The 18,999-nt window shown below is 39.9% G+C and overlaps 1 protein-coding gene across 1 annotated transcript; it reads right to left on the reverse strand.

The window, feature by feature from the left end:
• Nucleotides 1–14,406: 14,406 nt before the first annotated feature.
• On the reverse strand, nt 14,407–17,993 carry LOC123311961. The gene is made up of 4 exons (XM_044896101.1): nt 17,502–17,993; nt 17,239–17,415; nt 17,045–17,119; nt 14,407–16,989 (listed from the first exon to the last, which is right to left on the reverse strand). The coding sequence occupies exons 1-4, from the start codon at nt 17,559–17,561 to the stop codon at nt 14,791–14,793; spliced, it is 2,511 nt and encodes an 836-aa protein (XP_044752036.1). The 5' UTR covers nt 17,562–17,993; the 3' UTR covers nt 14,407–14,790.
• Nucleotides 17,994–18,999: the final 1,006 nt, after the last annotated feature.

The following is an 18,999-nucleotide window of genomic DNA, read 5'->3' on the forward strand; positions in this document are numbered from 1 at the left end:
GTCCCACAATTCCCACTCCAGTCCCTGTGGGCATCACAGAGCCATCGGTGAACCAAGTGGGACCTTCGGGCTCAAGAAGCCTGTTTGATGTAGACCATAGGTCTCTGTCAGGGACAATTACCCTGTAGGGTTCGGCAAAATAGAAGCTGGTGCCCGCGCGGTCCCCTCTATGGAGAAGGGATGCGTTGGCATCCCTCACCATCTTGAGAGCCCTCGCATGCCCCCTGAATAGTCCTCTATCGCGCCATTGTCCCTGTTCCCAAACTCTAAGAGCTGTCTTCATGGCCACCTGTGTAACTACAAGGTCCAAAGGTGGTAGGCCCAGCAGACACTCCATAGCTGCCGTAGGGGTGGATCTCAGAGCGCCTGTGATGGTTAGACATGCGTTCCTCTGACATCTAGTCATAATGGTGCGGCTGGAATTCTTCCCCATGGAAGTCCACCACACCAGTGATGCGTAGGTAAGGATAGGCCTCACCACTACAGTATACAGCCAGTGCATAATGTGTGGTTTGAAGCCCCATCCTTTACCAAGCACTCTCCGAGTAGACCAAAAAATTACATTAGCCTTGCTCGATTGAGTCTCAATGTTTTTGTTCCACAATAACTTGTGGTCCAGTGTCACACCGAGATATCGAACTTGCTCGGATAGGGTGAGCCCAATCCCAAACAAGCTAGGAAGCTTGATGTTGTGGGGCACCCTCCTCCTAGTGAAAAGAACCATCTCTGTTTTACCAGGGTTGACCGAGAGTTCGTTCTCTAAGCACCATCGTTCAATCATACGCAGGGCATTCTGCATCAGATCGAAGATGACACTGATTACCTTACCTCTGATCAGTAGGACAAGGTCGTCCGCATAGGCCACAACAACGAGCCCAGCCCTTGTCAGCTCGACCAGGAGCCCATTCAGGACAAGATTCCACAGTAGAGGTGATAAAACACCTCCCTGCGGACATCCCCTTCCCGGTGAGCCCCAGATTGTCGAGCTGCCTAGCCGAGCAGTTATGCTGCGATCCCTCAGCAGAGACCTCGCCCAACGACAAAGTGTCGGTTCCACGCCATGTTTGGACAACGCAGCTTGCATCGCGCCAAACGCAGTATTGTTGAATGCACCCTCTATATCCAGGAATACAGCCAGTGTCCATTCTTTGTGATGTAGTCCGTCCTCAATGCAGTTAACCACCGAGTGAAGAGCAGAATCTACTGATTTGCCTATTTGGTAAGCATGCTGGCAGGGGTGTAATGGGTACGTCTGTAACGCACCATCCCTGATATATCTTTCTACCAATCTCTCCAACGTCTTGGGGTTAGAAACGAGGAAAGGCTTATTGGACGAAAGTCGTTCGCTCTCGTATGCGTGGGTTTGCCAGGTTTGCGTATGAAAACAACCCGCACCTTTCTCCAGGGCAATGGTATATGTCCTAGAGCTAGACTCGCTCGGAGTATATGGAGCAGTGGGGGGGACAACACATCCAGCTCCTTAATAAGGAGTGCCGGAATTATGCCATCTTCGCCCGCTGCTTTGTAGGGCTCGAATCCGTTAATAGCCCATCGGATTCGAGACTGTGTCACCACTTGTGAAGCCAACTTCCAGTCCTCTCGTGAGGCATGTCGTTGGCGCTCATCCTGCGTGTTGTTGTTCTCTGTGAAGCCCGGAAAATGCGCCTCTAGGAGATGTCTTAAGTTTTCTTCCTCTGAGCACGTTTTATGCCCGGTAGGAAGCTTTAAGTAGTCTATCGTGACTGTGCCTCCTGCAGAGAGTATCTTCCTCAGCCGATTGGCTTCAGGTGCACCCTCTATGTCGCTACAGAAGCGTCTCCACGATTCGCGCTTGGACTTCCTTATGAGTCCTTTGTATCTCTTCAGGGCCGATTTGTAATCGTCCCAGTCATTTTCAAGGCCAGATCTCATTGCCCTGTTGAAGAGATGCCTGCTAGTAAGTCTGGCATCTGTCAGCTCAGGTGTCCACCACTTCGTCTGACCCTTTGGTCTACGAAATTGAGGTCTACAACTGCTGTGGTAGGCCGAGATAATGCAATCCTGCAGCTTGTCAGCAGCAGTGTCCAATTCTCTCGTGGTCTTTGGTACAAGTTTCTCCTGTCCTAGGTTGTTAGAGAGGTCTGTCAAGTAGTTGGACCAATCTGTTCTTCTCGGATTCCTGAAAATTTCTGGATACTTTGAAATTCTGTTCCCTTTGATAGTGAAGCAGATGTGTCGGTGGTCTGATAGAGAGATCAATTCCGTTGCAACACGCCAATTCTCGATGAAGTCAGCGATGGAACTGCTACACAAAGTTATGTCGAGCACCTCCCTTCTACTCGAAGTAACGAAGGTCGGCTCATCACCTCTATTGAGTAGGTTCAAGACTTGTTGAATACAGAAAGTCAATTAGCGCCTCCCCCCTCGGGTTGACCCCAGTGCTGCCCCACAAAATATGATGGGCATTAGCGTCACACCCAACGAGCAAGGGCCATCCCTTCCGTTGACAGAATTCGACCAGCTCCTCCAATTCCCTTGATGGCGGTGGGTCCGGGGAGTCGTAGGGAAGGTATGCCGAACACACCACTAGATTCTTCAGCGGTCCTCTACAATCTAGAATCTGAACCGCTACCAGATCTCTGAAACAGAAATTTGTTAGTAATTGAGCCCTTAAATCAATGGAAGCAAGTATACACGCCCTCGGATTCGTATTCTTGGGCGCGCAGAAGAGCCTACCACCCTTGAAGGAAAGGCCCCTCACCTCGCCTCCCCTAATCCAGGGCTCCTGAATCAGAGTTAAAAATGTGTGCAGCTTTGCCAGCCGCAACCGAAGAATATCGGTTGCCGCTATGCAGTGCTGTAAGTTTATTTGCGTGACGTATATGTCAGCAGCCATGAGGAGCAATATTTGTCCTCAGTCAGCTGACTGTCACTTCATACCAGCAGATCCTTGAGGATCTACTCGCGCCCGCCGGTCTCCTTAGATACCGGTAGGGCAACGGGAGACATGGGCTCGGTGGGAGCCCTCGCTGAGTGCACCTCCATCTCCGACTGGTCAGTCGGGTTAGAGGATTTCTCCTCTGGAGTGCAGATCTCCTTCTTCTCAGCACTGGGCCCCGTTGTTGGAGCTGCCTGTGCAGTCGAAGAGGGTGGAGCATCTGTCACCCGTCCTGGGCCTTGGATGAGCCTGAATGTGCCCATCCGCATTCCAATCCCAACTTGGAATTTGCAGGCCTTCAGGACCTCGAGAGACGCCTTGTCCATACCAAGGATGACCTGTGCCATTTCAGGCTTGTCAACCCTGTTATAGACCTTCCAGCCTCTGGTTTTGAGGGCCGGAGTCGACATCTCTATTCGTCTGAGAATAAGTCCCGTAGGCGTGGAGCTCTGAGCACATTTACTGAAGGGGCCTCTTTCGGTGCCTTCATTGGTTTATTACCGTGAGCCCCTCCAGAGGAAGTGCCCTCGGTGTCAGGTTGCAGTGCAACCTGTGGGGTTTTGTTTTTTATCGTTGAGCTATCCATATAGTTCCCACGAGTGACGAAGAAATAAAAGTCGCCCTCGGCAGAGCTTCGATACCGAGGGAAGGTCTATTTACAAGGGGATGCGACCCGGTTTCCCCAGGGAATCGTTCGCGACACACTCCACCCGGTGCCATTCAGCCCTGGGCATGATTTCTTACACCACGGCTTGGGGGTCAGTCTTAGTTTTCACCGCTCAACTTGGACCTTATCGATATGGGAGACCCTACCAGAACAGTGTTCCGTCGACATCGCTCCAAGAATCATCACAGTTTACTTAAGCTCTCACACCAACGTCAAGGTGCCGACCATCGTATTCAAGAGACTTTTAAGGTAGCGAAGAATGCAGAACTTGATCCATCCTTCATTTCAGAGTTGAAAATGAGGGCAAATTCCATGGACGCTGTTCACAAACAATTCGGAAATAGTCATCAAAAAATTATAAATCTCCGGGCAAGTGAATAATAATAATAATAATAATAATAACTTTATTCGGACTATTACATTGTATTACAAAAAATTTATATCTATAATCAGAGTTCCGGATAAAGCAGAAGAAGGCGATAAGTGAAACCACTTGTCTCGCCTAATTTATGAACAATAAAAATGAAACAAAGTCAAAAAGAAAGCAACAAAAAATTCAATCAATTTTCAAGACCACCACTTACTATATCAAGATACAATCATCTATTTACACTGTCCCAAATGCATCAATCAAAGATATTAAGAATTTCTCTCCTATTTGAAGTTAGCAAATATTTTTTCACATATTTTTTGAACAGATGGAGAGCCCTTAAGGATTTAACCTCCTCAGGCAGCCGGTTATACATCCTAGGAGCAAAAAAACTGTATGATCGCTGGGTTGTTCTCTTAACTATCAATGGTGCGACAAAATGATCCTTACAGCGAATATCATACCGGTGGACAGAACGCACCTTATAACCAACATGATAATTAGTGACTGCGGTAAAAAAAAAACAACTTTCTCACATCCAAAACGTCCGCCTCCTCATAAAGAGCATCCGAGGGGTACCTACCATCCCTCGAGTAAATGAGTTTGAGAAATCTCCTTTGCATGATTTCGATCGGCTTCAAATGTGTATGCAACGCACCACCCCAAACTGCTACGCCATAACGAATATGACTTTCCACTAAGGCAAAATACAAAGATCTCAAATATCTCTGCAGAAGAATAGGCTTAAGTCGTCGAAAAATGTACAAAATGGATCTCAATTTTTTCACTGTACTGTTAACATGTATATCCCATCTTAAGTGACAGTCTATTATCACACCCAGGTATTTATATGTCTTCACAGGTAGAATCTCAAATGTTGTGTCTCCTTCCATATGTAAGCAGTCAAACGTGGGGCAACCTGCAGCATTGCAGGAGAATGGCATATAACAAGTTTTCTTGATATTTATCCTTAACAATCTTCCATCCAACCAATCCTTCAACACCTGCAATCCCCTTTCTACCTTAGATCTTAGTGTTGCCCAGTCTTCCGACATGAAAAATATGGCCGTATCATCTGCATAGCCAACAATATCACCATCAACGTCCAGCGAAAACAGTGTGTTAATATAGATGTTGAATAGAATGGGTCCCAAGACGGATCCCTGTGGAACCCCACAGTTCATCTCCTTCTCATCACTCACCACATCAACAATCCTCACTCTCTGTGATCTACCGGCCAGATAGCTTCCGAAGAGCCGCAACACATCCCCCCTCACTCCAACATTTTCCAAGGACTGCAAAAGAATACTATGATCCACTGAATCAAACGCCTTCCTCAATTCAAGGCAGCAGTAACCCTATTGGTCAATGCCAAGATAGCATCCTGAGTAGACTTGCCCTCTCTGAAACCAAATTGGGCTTCCGATATTATACCATATCTATCCAGAAAAGATACGAGTCGTTTCTTAATGATCTTCTCAAAAACTCTTGATAGGTGAGTGATCAAGGAAATAGGTCTTTAGTTACCGACGATAGTTTCATCCCCCTCCTTCAAAACTGGGATGACCACCGTTTTCTTGAATTCTGTAGGGTATAGACCATGCTCAACGCATCTATTCAATATATGTGTTAGGGGGTCTAAAATGTGAGGTGCAGCTCGCTTCAAATCTCCCGCTTCCAAACCATCGACACCCATTGCACTACCATCCTTCAAATCATAAATCGCATTTTTAACTTCAATGGGATCTATCGGGCCGAAAGCAAAAGAATTCGAAATCTCCGACCGTTCTGAGCATCCACCTACAACATGTTCCCTTCCCAATGCAGGAGTCTCACCCATCCCCACAAATGCCTCATTGAAAGCATTGGTTATCTCTTTTTTATCCGTCGTATACCCACCATCAGTTTCATCCGGTCTGTGTCTCTTCTCTGCTTTTTCCTTCCAGTAATCTGCTGAACTATCTTCCATAATGCAGTGGAGTTGTTACCACTTTCATTGATTACATTCTCATAATAATCGCGCTTTCGCTTGTTTATCAGTGAAGTGAGTCGATTTCTATATTTTCTATATTCTCTTATCACATCTTCATCGAGTGGGCGTCTGAGCACCTGCTGATACATCTTATTTTTTTTATTTATTGAAGTTAGCAGCCCGCTGGTTATCCATGGTGCCTTCCCATTCTGATTTCTCCTCAATTTTTTCCTATATGTACTTCTATCAACCGCATCAACCAGAATTTCAACAAATCTACTAGCAGCCGAATCTGGGCTCGGTGCAGTATAAACATCACTCCAGGAAACAGACTGACACAATTGCTGAAATCTTTCTCTATCAAGTAAAAGCCGCTCCCTCTCTGTGCTGCAAGCCTTATGTCCAGAGAACACCATCTGCATTAATGTCATAAAGTGATCCGTTATTGACGACCTTAGAACTATCGGAACAATGTTGTCCTTCAGGGCCGGATCCCTTGCTTTGAAAAAGATGTGATCCAGACAAGTCTTGCTGTTACCCTGCACTCTAGTTGGCGCATTGAAGTGAAGGTGAAGAGGTTTTGAAAACCCAAGGACATATACGTTCTTAAGTTGACAAACACTATTTTACAGTTAAATCCATTCATTATAATTTATTTGAAAAGGTTGAAAATATTCCAAAGCAAGTAAGCGAAGAGCATAAGGCTTCCTAAAATCACTTTGCCAGTTTTTAACGGCATTTTGAAAGAATGGCCAAGTTTTAGAGATTTGTTTTTTTCGTTAGTTGATGAGAATTCTTCGCTCAGTAATATTGAAAAATTCCAATGTCTTATCTCTAATTCTCTAGTACAAGTGGGGAACCTTTAGAAATCATCAAGGGCATAACCCTGGCAGGTGAAAATTATCCTATTGTGCTAGATAGTTTGAAAGAGATATAATAACAAAAGGTTGTTCGTGGAATGAAATTTTTCGTTCTTCGAAGTTGGAAAAGGAAGAATGGGATTTTTCTTTATTCAATATTTTGTTGGATAAACTTGAGCCTCGAACTCGAACTCTGTTCGAATTAGATCAAAGTAAAGCAGACAGAATTGCCAAAATACCCCGACTTGGTCGAATTTTTGTCGCTTCATTGTGAAGCAACGGAAACTGTTGAATTTTGTAATGATAAAACTCAATGCACTCAGAAGAATATTACTGTTAGCGGATCCAAATTCGGTTCTCATAGGAGAGAAAAGTCCAAGTCCTCTTTCGTGATAAATAAGAATCCAAGTGTAGTAGTGAGGTACATTGCGCATTTTGCAAAGCGATGGATCATATAAATTCGAAATGTGATGTTTTTCAGAAGGCTTCACCTTATGATCGCCTTTTATTAGCCAAGAAACATCATTTGTGTTTGAAATGTTTGCAATCATCACATAATTGTCGTAGTTGTTCTAGCAAATCTTCATGTAGAGTTTGCGGAAGTGATTGACATCACTCGTTGTTACATTTCAACAAATCCGAAAGCGCATCTAAGGGAAATAGTCCTTCGGAAAAGTCAGTGCCTTCCTCAACTTATGAAGTAAAAGCTGATAATGATTTGTGTAGTGATACTGTCTCACTGCAAACGTCAAATCCAGTAGATCTTGAGTCTTCTTCTGTCTTGAAGAATTCTTTCTTCTTTCCTTCTGCTTTCCACAGCAGAAATTTTCGTTATATTCAGATTGTAAACAAAAGGTGCGTGCGCTTTTGGATAATGCAAGTCAGGCTAGTTTTATTACTTCAAAATGTTTAAATAGATTAGGTTTGAAGTGTATTCCATTGTCTACTTCAATTAATGGTATAGGTAACACTTCAACTGTTAGACCTAAAGGTTTTTTGTCCTGTAGTATAATAATAATAATAATAATATCTATAGAGTCATGCAGAAGGCGGTACTGCTCGGAACGGCTAGAACTGTACGCAAGTACATGAGGAATGCAGAGGAACACCGTCTGCTCCGACAGGAAGTGCGGGTGGAACAGGAATCCAACCTACAGAAGGGAGGCGAGGAGCGACCCGGACCCGACCACCACCACGAGCTCGAAAACCTGGAAAGGGCTCCAACAGAGCTTAATCCTTTCGATATCTGAGATATCTGGGATAAGTGAATTTTCCTCTGGAGAGGAGTGTGAAAGCCGCAAGTCTAAAGTCATAATAATAATTGATTGAATGCAAAAACTGATTGGCAAACCTATGCATGGAAGGCACCAGAACGAGGTCAACCATGATTACGTCGACATATCTGCGTCGAACTACTGGTTGACTTCCGGAAGGTTGTTTCCTGAGACAGAGGGCTTCATGCTTGCCATCCAGGATCAGGTGATTCCAACAAGAAATTACATGAAATATATCGCCAAGGATGCCTCAGTGGCGGACGATAGCTGTCGTTATGGCTGTGCGACACATGAAACTATCCAGCACATCACCGGGGGATGTCAAAAGTTCGCGGGCACGGAGTACAAAAATAGACATGATGCTGTTGCCAAGATTCTTCACCAAGAATTGGCACTAAAACACCAACTTCTAAGTTCGAAAAAGGCTCCTTATTACAATTACCATCCGGATGCTGTGTTGGAAAATGAACATCACAAGCTCTACTGGGATCGCACGGTTCTGACAGACCGGAAAATAACCCACAATAGACCAGACCTCATACTGCTCAATAAGGATGAGGACAGAGCACTATTCATCGATGTAGCGATTCCAAATAATAACAATCTTCTAGATAGGCACACTGAAAAAATTTCAAAATACAGAGATCTCGAGGAGCAAACCAGGAGACAGTGGAAGCTGAAAGATGTCAAGACCATCCCTATTGTCATATCATCTACAGGCCCGATACCGAAGAAACTACTAGAGAACTTGAGGAAACTTCAGCTGGACGAAAATATCTATAGAGTCATGCAGAAGGCGGTACTGCTGGGAACGGCGAGAACTGTACGCAAGTACATGGGAAATTCAGAGGAACACCGTCTGCTCCGACAGGAAGTGCGGGTGGAGCAGGAATCCAACCTACAGCAGGGAGCCGAGGAGCGACCCGAACCCGACCATCACCACGAGCCCGAAAACCTGGAAAGGCCTCCAACAGAGCTTAATCCTTTTGATATCTGAGATATCTGGGATAAGTGAATTTTCCTCTGGAGAGGAGTGTGAAAGCCGCAAGGCTAAAGTCATAATATCTATAGAGTCATGCAGAATGCGGTACTGCTCGGAACGGCGAGAACTGTACGCAAGTACATGGGGAATGCAGAGGAACACCGTCTGCGCCGACAGGAAGTGCGGGTGGAGCAGGAATCCAACCTTCAGCAGGGAGGCGAGGAGCGACCCGGACCCGACCACCACCACGAGCCCGAAAACCTGGAAAGGGCTCCAACAGAGCTTAATCTTTTTGATATCTGAGATATCTGGGATAAGTGAATTTTTCTCTGGAGAGGAGTGTAAAAGCCGCAAGGCTAAAGTCATAATAATTGTTTATTTCGTATAACAGAAATAAACATGGTTCAGGTTACAGAGATCATAGTGAGGTATATAAATCTGTGTGTAACTGTTTAGGACAAGATAATTTCAACTCTATGATAACTTTAAACTAAAACTCAAACTCAAAAATAATCTTCTCCAACTTAATAAACATTCACTTGACTGCTGCAGGTTTCTCCTTGTTATATATTTTATGTAGATCGAGTCAAAAGTCCAAGCCGGTTCTTCGTTGATCAATATTTCGTGAATAGTTTTTTTTTATAATTTTTTTTTTATAATTGGTGAACATATTCTGTCATAATCGGTGAATATTCTGTCAAAATCGGTTCTAGTCGGTGTGTATATTTGGCATATTAAGTGTAGTCTGATGTACAGGTATGCACCAAAGTTGAATTTACTCAATGAACTCATTAATTAACTCATCTGTTTCTTTCTTCGTCAACTTAACTAGCCATTCTCTGGTTTTCCTTTCGAAAATATTATAGTTTCCGTTTTTTTTTTCAACTGAATTGGAATCCCTCTACACACTCTAGAAACGAGAAATTGAGCTGATCTTTGTCCTATTCTCTTGAAACATTTCGACGTGTAGTAAGTTCTATCTTTATTCCTTTTTTCGTATTCTTACTCTACATTATGCAATGTTATTTTTCCCTTGAATACATTTACTGCCATTTTTAAAATAAATAACTTCCTAATGTTTAATATTTTGGATACCTGGAACAATGGTTCACTGGGGTATGTTATTCTTTTATTGTATATGGTTCGTAGTATCCATTTCAGGACTTTATTCAGACTGTCTAAATGGCAATCGTATACTCCCCCCCATCCCACTATCCCGTAACCAATTAATGTTTCAACCAGAGCATTGTAGATCATAATCAAATATTTTCCTTTCATACAGATTTTTTTTGAAGCTTTGAATTTATAAATGATTCCTCTCAATTTTCTGGTCAAATTTTTCACATGCTCATCCCATTTCAGATGACAATCGATTATCACACCAAGGTAATTTGCACTTTTTGCTGCTGGTATACTGGTAATTGTGTCTATATCAATGTTTCCATACTTTGGCAAGCCATTTTCATATGATGCAAACGGAACATATCTTGTTTTATCCACATTTAGAGTAAGTTTATTATGCTGTAATCAATTTTTCACCAGTATAAAGTTGTTCTTTGTTTTACTCTTCAGTTCATCCCAGGAGTTTGCTTGAAATTGTATCACGGTGTCGTCTGCAAAACCGATAATATTTCCGTTGCAGGGAATTTTAAATAAGTTGTTTATATATATGAGAAACAAAAGTGGCCAAAACACCGTGCCCTGGGGAACGCCATAAGTAACACATACTTCTTCGCTTCTTTGTCTATCAACCTCAACAACTTACTTACGATTCGATAGGTAACTAACTCTTCAACAGCTCGTGAATCTTACCTCGGAAACCGCATCTATCAAGTTTATCCAATAGAATTTCATGTGAGACAGTATCAAATGCTTTAGCAAGATCTACGAAGATGCAGAGGGAAGGGATTTGTTTGTCTAAATATTCATAAATATATATATATATATATATATATATATATATATATATATATATATATATATATATATATATATATATATATATATATATATATATATATATATATATATATTTATCCTGCGGTAAAAAGGTCCTCTTCTAATAGCCCGATTTCATGGTATGGGTCCTCCGGCTGCGATAAGTCCTCCGTATACGGAGGACCTAAAACATCGCGTGTTAAATGCTTCCTCATAGCATAGGCAACCACCTGGCAAAATCTCAGCGGGACGACTTAGAGCTTATTTTTGTCGATTTTGAATACTTTAGTTGCGGCAGTTGTCGCGTTGAACCAGGAGGGCGCTTTCACGCGTATATTGAGTTGTATATTTTTGGGCGTTCTACATAGGATCGGTCCTCCTCGATTATACATAATTTTTCAGTACACCGTACTTTGGTCTTCCGTGTTTTCGGCAACACTGTATTCATTCGGGAATGGTACATGACGCTTTGTGTAGATGTTGGATCATTCCATGAGTTTCTGTTTTCAATATCTTGTTCGCAGGTATAAGGGTAAGTCACGGGGAACTCACACGATGGCCATTTGAAAACGAAACAGAACCATTTACGAGCGCATTGGCCACATTCGTTGAAAACGCCGAGACGGGTCGATTTTTGTTTGGAGGGGGACACTTTTTGTCTCATAATTTATTATTGAAATAGCCACCCTTTGAACTGGGTGACTCTCACCCTCAAATTTTGAATAGGGAAGATAGGTTGTGTGATACATCATATGAAAGCTTATCAAGTCAGATTTATAATTTTGTACATTTATCGAAAATCAGATTGAATTTGACTAATTAATGGATGTTCATAATATTACATGAGAATATTTTTTGATTTGTAATAAGACATGAAATTGTGATAATTTTTTTCTTTTTTGATTTATGGGTTCTTACAAATTTTAGAATTATCCCTCTCAAATTTTCAATAGGAAAAAAATTGGCCATGTGATACATACATCATTTGTGAGCATATTACTTAAGCTTTTCAATATGAAAAATAATTTAATAAAATTCAATAATTAATGGTTGTTCATCAAATCCACTAAGATATGAATTATTTCTCAAAGATGTCATATTCTTTGATTTTGAACTTTTGTATTTGGTAGTTGTTTCTGTAAATTTGACGTTTATAAGCGAAGAGTTTTCATTTTCCTCTGCAAATATCGGGACTAATTGATTGTCCTCGTGTTCTGAATGTGACTGTTGATAAGTCCTTTTTTGTTTTATCGAATAAAGATAAATCTTGTGTATCTGGATATTTATTGCAATCAAATCACAATAAAAACCATGATTTTCATTTCATTTAATTTCATGCTTCGATTAGTTCAATTGTTTATCCTGTGTTCATTCGAAATCATGCACAGAGGGTGGGAACGATTGCACTTTTTTTAAAAAAACCAATGTGGTCAGAAAAAGGCTGAACTATTTAATTAGCTTCATTTGAATCGGCATGTTATATGTTATGTATATACGTACTCGAGTTAGTGGCAAAGTTTCGAAAAACTGGATCAGTGTGTAATAAAAAGCGAAATGTCAAAACAAATGCAGGGGTGGATGTGGCAGTTCTTGGTCCGGTGGCTCTCAATCCAAGATCGAGTACGACGCAACTGGCAACAGAATCTGGTTTTCGGCGTACTATTTTGAACATTTTGAAGCGCCATAAATTCCACCCGTACGATTTCCATCTAGTACATCAACTTAATGAAGATTATTTTGACCGCCGCGCGCCGCCTGGTATTCTGAGAAGTGATCAGTGAACGATGGGCCAATTATCCAAATTTTGTTTTTAATATTTGTTTTCCCCCAACGGTACTGTGAATCGTCATAATTGTGGATATTGGGCCGATGGAAAACCTAGATTAACTCTGGAAATTCATACACAACAGCAAGAAAAACTGAATTTATCGGCTGAATTCTTTGGTGATCGCATAGTTGGCCGATGGCCCTTTTTTATACCAGGAAAAATGAATTGAGATACGTCTTGGAGTTGCTTCCAAACCACCCAATGTTGACTGACATTATTGAGAATAATGAGCAGTATTCAGAAGATGAGTTGGAATCTCAGCAGGATGGGGTTCCTCAACAATAGATTTCCATTCTTTAGAATGGCCCGCACGATCGCCTGACCTTTTTTCACTCGATTTTTTTTGCGGGGTCACATGAAAGGTAGAATCTATTCTACTCAGCTCGAATGCTTGGAAGAATTACGTCTTCGTATCGTCAACCGTCAACGAATGTCAACAAATGATTCCAGCGAAGTTACAGAATGTTCTTCAACGTTTTGAACATTTGCGAAACTAATAGTTCTAATGAATGAATTTTCTAACCTGAGATTTTCTTTCTTGAAAAGTACTTATGGCATCGTTCTTTTAGAAAACTTATTCACAGAGTATCTGTTTCAAACTGAAGTTGAACTTTCTTTTAATTTTCCTGATGTGAGTACCTTTTGACTTTTTCGTAAGCAAATATTTGCTGATTCAAGTAACTCAAAAAACGAAATAATAAAAAAAATCGAAAAATATGACATCTTCGAGAAGAGATTCATGCAAGAGCACGAATCAGGAAATAATCTCAGGGTATATGATGAACAACCATTAATTATTAAAATTCAATTCAATTGTACAAAAAACTGCAAATTATTAAAAGTTGAAGTAATGAGTTTTCAAATGATATATCATATGGCCATTTTCCCTATCAAAAATTCGGGAGGGGTAGCCGCTTTGCTTAGAGGGTGCCTATTTCACTTCTAGAAGTCAATTTCTAAGAACCCATAGTTTTAAGCAAAATTGCTTCAGACGAAAGTTGCATAAAATTTTATTATCTACAACTTTTATAATGAATACAGAAACGATTAGAGGTAGTGGCAGGGAGATATTCGAAAAAAAATGCATTTTTATCATCTTCAAAGTGTAAGATTAAGAAATCCCCCCCGATTAAGGTCAGATTAATGGGTCAGCACGTTAACAACACCGAGAGTGTTCTCTGTATGAAAATCTGACACGCTCGAAAAAAAAAATTTTTTCAACTCTTCCCTACAGCCAGCCCCACCGCGCAAACTGTCAGATGAGCATGAATTCATTACCATGTAGGGCATAAACAGTATCTTAATCTGACCTGCTCGAGTATGTACATCTGACGATTTTTTTTACATCTTGAGAAAGAAAAAAAGGTTCAATGAAGTATGCACTTTCCCCACCGCTGAAAGTGCATACTTCATCGAACCTTTTTTTCTTTCTGCCATCTTATCTTCAAAATCCACTAGGTCTCCACGACGCTTGAGTAAATCCCGATTTAGCATCGTCGGCTCCCCAACTAGTGGTGATTTAATGAAAAAAATTAGTGAGTGTGCTATTGAATGAGTGAGTTGATTGCCATTATGGGTATTAAATTTTTTTTTTCAGAAAATTTCATGGTCAATAAATTTCATGGTTATGAAAATTTGTGACAAAAAAGGAGTTTACTCATGTGTGTATGAAGAAGTCTTATAATGAATAATAATAATAATGAATGAATTAGAATTGAATTTCAGTGCATCTCGATGCCTAGCTTCTATATTCATGACGCATCGAATATTTCTATCGCACAAGAAGAAATCTCTCAAACTATAGAATTAAGAAATATCGGCTGAGCTGAGTGGAAATCGATTAATGTACAAGGTTGGAGCTAAAACTGATTTATTGCACAAAATAAAAATATTTCCTTTAATGACATTTCATATTTTGAAACTGAAACAAATAAAGAGATCAATTCTGGACAGAAATCCTGAAAACTTGTCAGTAATATCGATCACTTCCTTTTATACTGATTCTGAACGAACACCTTAATTTTCAGCCAGTTTCTATTTTTTAATATTTCCTTATTTTTTGAAATGAGGTCCTCACACTCCCCTCTCTTTGGAGGTCTCTCATTCCTAATGTGGTTCTTAAAGTATTCAAGGACAACTTTTTTTTCAGCTGTGGTCCAAGGAATGAGAACTCTTTTTCCATCTTTTTTCTTTTTTTGTGGTTCCTCCTTCTCTGTAATTTCAGATATATCTTCGACTGTGTCATCGTTTTCATTTTCCTCCGATAACTCTCTTGTTCTTTCCTCTATGTTATTTTCTGGTTCTACTAAATCTTCTTCTAAATTCAGGTCAATATCATCTAATGACTTGCCTTTGAATTGGCCAGCTTCACCTTTTTCCATTAGAATAAGAAGCTTTGATATTCTTGCCGTTTGATACACGTCATCAGGGAGTCTATACGATGACCGATGAATTCCTAATGTATGACCCATAAATGAAGCTAGTTGTTCCATATCATTTTCATTCATGTTGAACAACTGTGTCAATGTGGCCAAATGCTTTCTTAATCTGGTACATGTTAAGGCATCAGGATTTTTGGCCTTACTCAGAATTGCATACTTTCTCAGTACCTTGTAACCAATAATAGGTGTATCAGTGAATGGATTGCCGAAAAGATGGTCATTGGAACTTTTGAAAAATTTATCCCTATATGATAAAATTATATCGAAATGCTCTTGAACATCCAGACTTATGAGGACTGGTACACCCCTACCTCTCTTTCCTCTCATGACAATTCTCTTAAATTTGTTCATCAGTAATTTTTCGCTTTCTGATATTGCTTCAGAAAACTCTTCATAATGTTGACTGTTATTATTTTGCATAGCAGTTCTAAAAGTTTCTAAAGAAAGTCGTTGAAGTTCTCCAGGTCTTCGTCTATTCAATAAAACTAATCTACAGTAAATTGTTTCCAACAAATTGAGGTATGATTTCGCATCCTTATTTGTATTCAAATTCAAAATTGCTTCTTCGGCCTTTTTGAGCAGACAATTTTTCAAAAGTTTTAAGTCTCCAGCCAGTGGTACTAAACTAACCTTGTTCCACTTTTGAATGTTCAAATCGTTTGCAGCTTGGCTTGAGACGTCAAATTTCCAATTGCCTTCAATTAGTTGAATTAATGTTCTCAGATCGGATTCGAAGTTAGCCGTTTGTACTGAAGGAAATGACTTTTTTATTGTAAGTACCAATGCTATATTGCAGCACTGTTTCAGTGTGGTGCCCATATTTAGTGCAAGAGTGGGAGATGCAAAACGTTGGCTGTTTTTATCATACCTCGAGATATTCTCAGTGGCTTGTACTAGGACATCATAGTTTTCCGGTTTGAGTGCACTCAAAAGATCTTTGATAGATGTTTTAATTTTTCTCATTTCAATGAGCAGTCGAGCTATTTCTCTCATCTTTCTCGATGTGACTAGAGCGAAATGTTTCTCCCTATGTATTTTAAGGTATCTTGCTCCAAACGCACAAATGAGAGGATCTTTCTTTGCCGTGAGTGATACCTCATCAGCTCGCATACGTGGGAAAACTTCATTTCTCAATTTTGTGTCCACCTTTATATGACGAAGTAGATAGTTTTGTGCCATCGATTTGCAATTCTTTTGGGAACTGCCTTGAGTTGGATTTTTATGACAAGTTTTCTTATGTCTCCACAAATTCCGCGAAGAATAAAAGCCCAAGCAGTATTCACATGGCAAATAATTGGTGTTCATATCACCTTTTCTCATAGGTTTTGTTTTTTGCGAGCTGATCAGGTAATGACCTTTTTTTCTGAGAGACACCAATATTTCCTTCCTCTTTTTACTTCCTGGTGGCACAGCAAGAAGTGCTTGAACTTCATGTTCACTTTTGTGGTTTCTTTCTAAATGGCGCGGAAAGTTTTGGACAATTGATTCGCAAAATGCACAAAAGACGCTTTTTTTAGAAATCACAACATCGTCTGGATTATGTGATGTAGATATTTCATGACCTATTTCGCTTTCTTGATTGGCAAAACTGGGCGATATTTTTTCTGCATTCTCCACACTCTGATGATGAGAAGATCTTGCTTCTTTAGCTTCAGAATTCATTCCTAAGCACTCTTCTGTATCGGAATTCTCAGAAGACGGCGGTGTGCAAATAAGACGAGGAGAACCACTGGAGATCTCCTAGAAAATTTTTCGTTAAAATAATTTCAAGACCTAAAAAACACTTAACACTTACCGAGGAAATGTCACTTTCAGGGCAGTATGAAGCATCTTTATCTTCATTATCGACTGGAGATTCTATATTCTCGACCTGGAATACGAAAACTTTGTAATACTTACTCGTTCATTATCGAACACTATCGATAATGAAGAATGAATTGTATTAAAGATTTAAAACACTTGTCTTTCGACAAATTAAAGAAAACTCACTGGATCTGAGTTGTTATTCAAATCTCGATTAGCATCTATCTTCTGCGGAGAATCTTCAGATGATGATACAGTATCGTTTTGTATATCATACGGATCTGTTGCTTGTGGACTGGGTGTTGTGTTGCAGAACCAACGTTTTGTGCGTTTTCTCCTGCCATTGGAAGAACATATTTCATACTGAAAAAAAAAAAGATCCGAAATGTGTGAATTCCACAAACCATTCGTATTGGCATTTCATTGAATTTTCTCTGGAGAATACTTACGTATTGCGGAGGAAACCTGAAGGGTTCTTGGGCCATGCTGCAAAAAAAAAATGTTTTCATGCCATTCAGAAGATGTTCGCTGAAAATCTGTAATTGATCACTTTTGCAAATGTGATTTCCTTATGGTTCACCTTTTCTACCTTTATGTCAAGTTGAGAAATTCTAATGAAAATGGTGGTTCTATCTGACAAAAGTTTTAAATCTTATCTAATTTTAAGTTTCGAATTACCGGAAGAGTATCTAAATTCGCCATATTTTTTTAGAAATGAGATACTTGAGAACACAATTCAATATTTTCTTCTTAACTATCTTATAATACTGTTTGAAAATATTGGATATTTCAAGCAAAGGGACCATCAATCTTATCCAGAGAACCGCATGTTATTCATTCCTGAAAATTTTGGATGGTAATTAATGACGGGAATCTTTCCAATCATTTTCAATTATTTTTATCTAGATGGTGCTCCCGGTTATACTGGAGCTTGAACCACATTTTTTTTTTCATTCCATTTGCGTATTCTGTACAAAATATCAAATACTATTTATTTAAACTCACTCATACGATAATCTCAAGATTCTCGTAATATCAGTTCATTTATCCCAAATTTGATCTGATCGTCTCAAGTGGTTAGAACTTCATGGGCCCCAGCGTGGAAAATTGTACTCTTTTACACTCTTAATTCATTTTTTTAAATTAGTCAGAACACAAAAAAAGTTCAATGAATGATGGATGAAACAGTGGAAAACTAAATTAGGAAGTGAACTGAATGAAACCGTCCTCGAGCGAAAGAGTAGTTCTGCGGTACTGATGAAGGCAAATAATCCAGAAACCGGCCGTCCTGCTACTCTTTAGATCGATGAGAGCACGTTCCATTCAGTTCACTCCTTAATTCAGATTTACACTAGACCATTCATCATTTATTTGTTAGAATATTTTTCGGAGAAGTGACATTTGATCACGAAAAAAATTATTTTTTTCAACAGCAATACCTCGTTTTTTATAGACCATTAGATAGTACGAAAGATATTTCAGCTGAATAGATGAATTATTACGATCCACAAAATTTCAGGAGAAAATCTCATTCGGTTCTCAAGATACGTCTAATGGACACTTCACGTGAAACACCCTGTGTACCTACAATACACTTTCGTTTCCTCAGAAATTCGTACTTCTCATTCAATTTTCCCGAATTTTAACTTATTTTTGTGATGAATCAGCAGGAAAAATCACTATTCTTAATTAATAAATTACATATATAAGTTTCCTAGCCAGAGTCTATTTTACAACCTTATTTTTCGTACAAACAATCTCATTACTAATAAATCACAACAATCTCGAAGAGATAGAATTTTCGTACTGGAGATTCACCCAAAGGTACGCTGACTATATTTTTTTGACAATTTTTGTTGTTGTAATACTCTATCTTGGAAGAAAATATGTATACATTCTCAAGATTTATACGTGACCACCTCCTTCAACTCTAATATGAAGTCTAAG

This window comes from Coccinella septempunctata, chromosome 4 (genome assembly GCF_907165205.1).
Source record: "Coccinella septempunctata chromosome 4, icCocSept1.1, whole genome shotgun sequence".
Lineage (NCBI taxonomy): Eukaryota > Metazoa > Arthropoda > Insecta > Coleoptera > Coccinellidae > Coccinella > Coccinella septempunctata.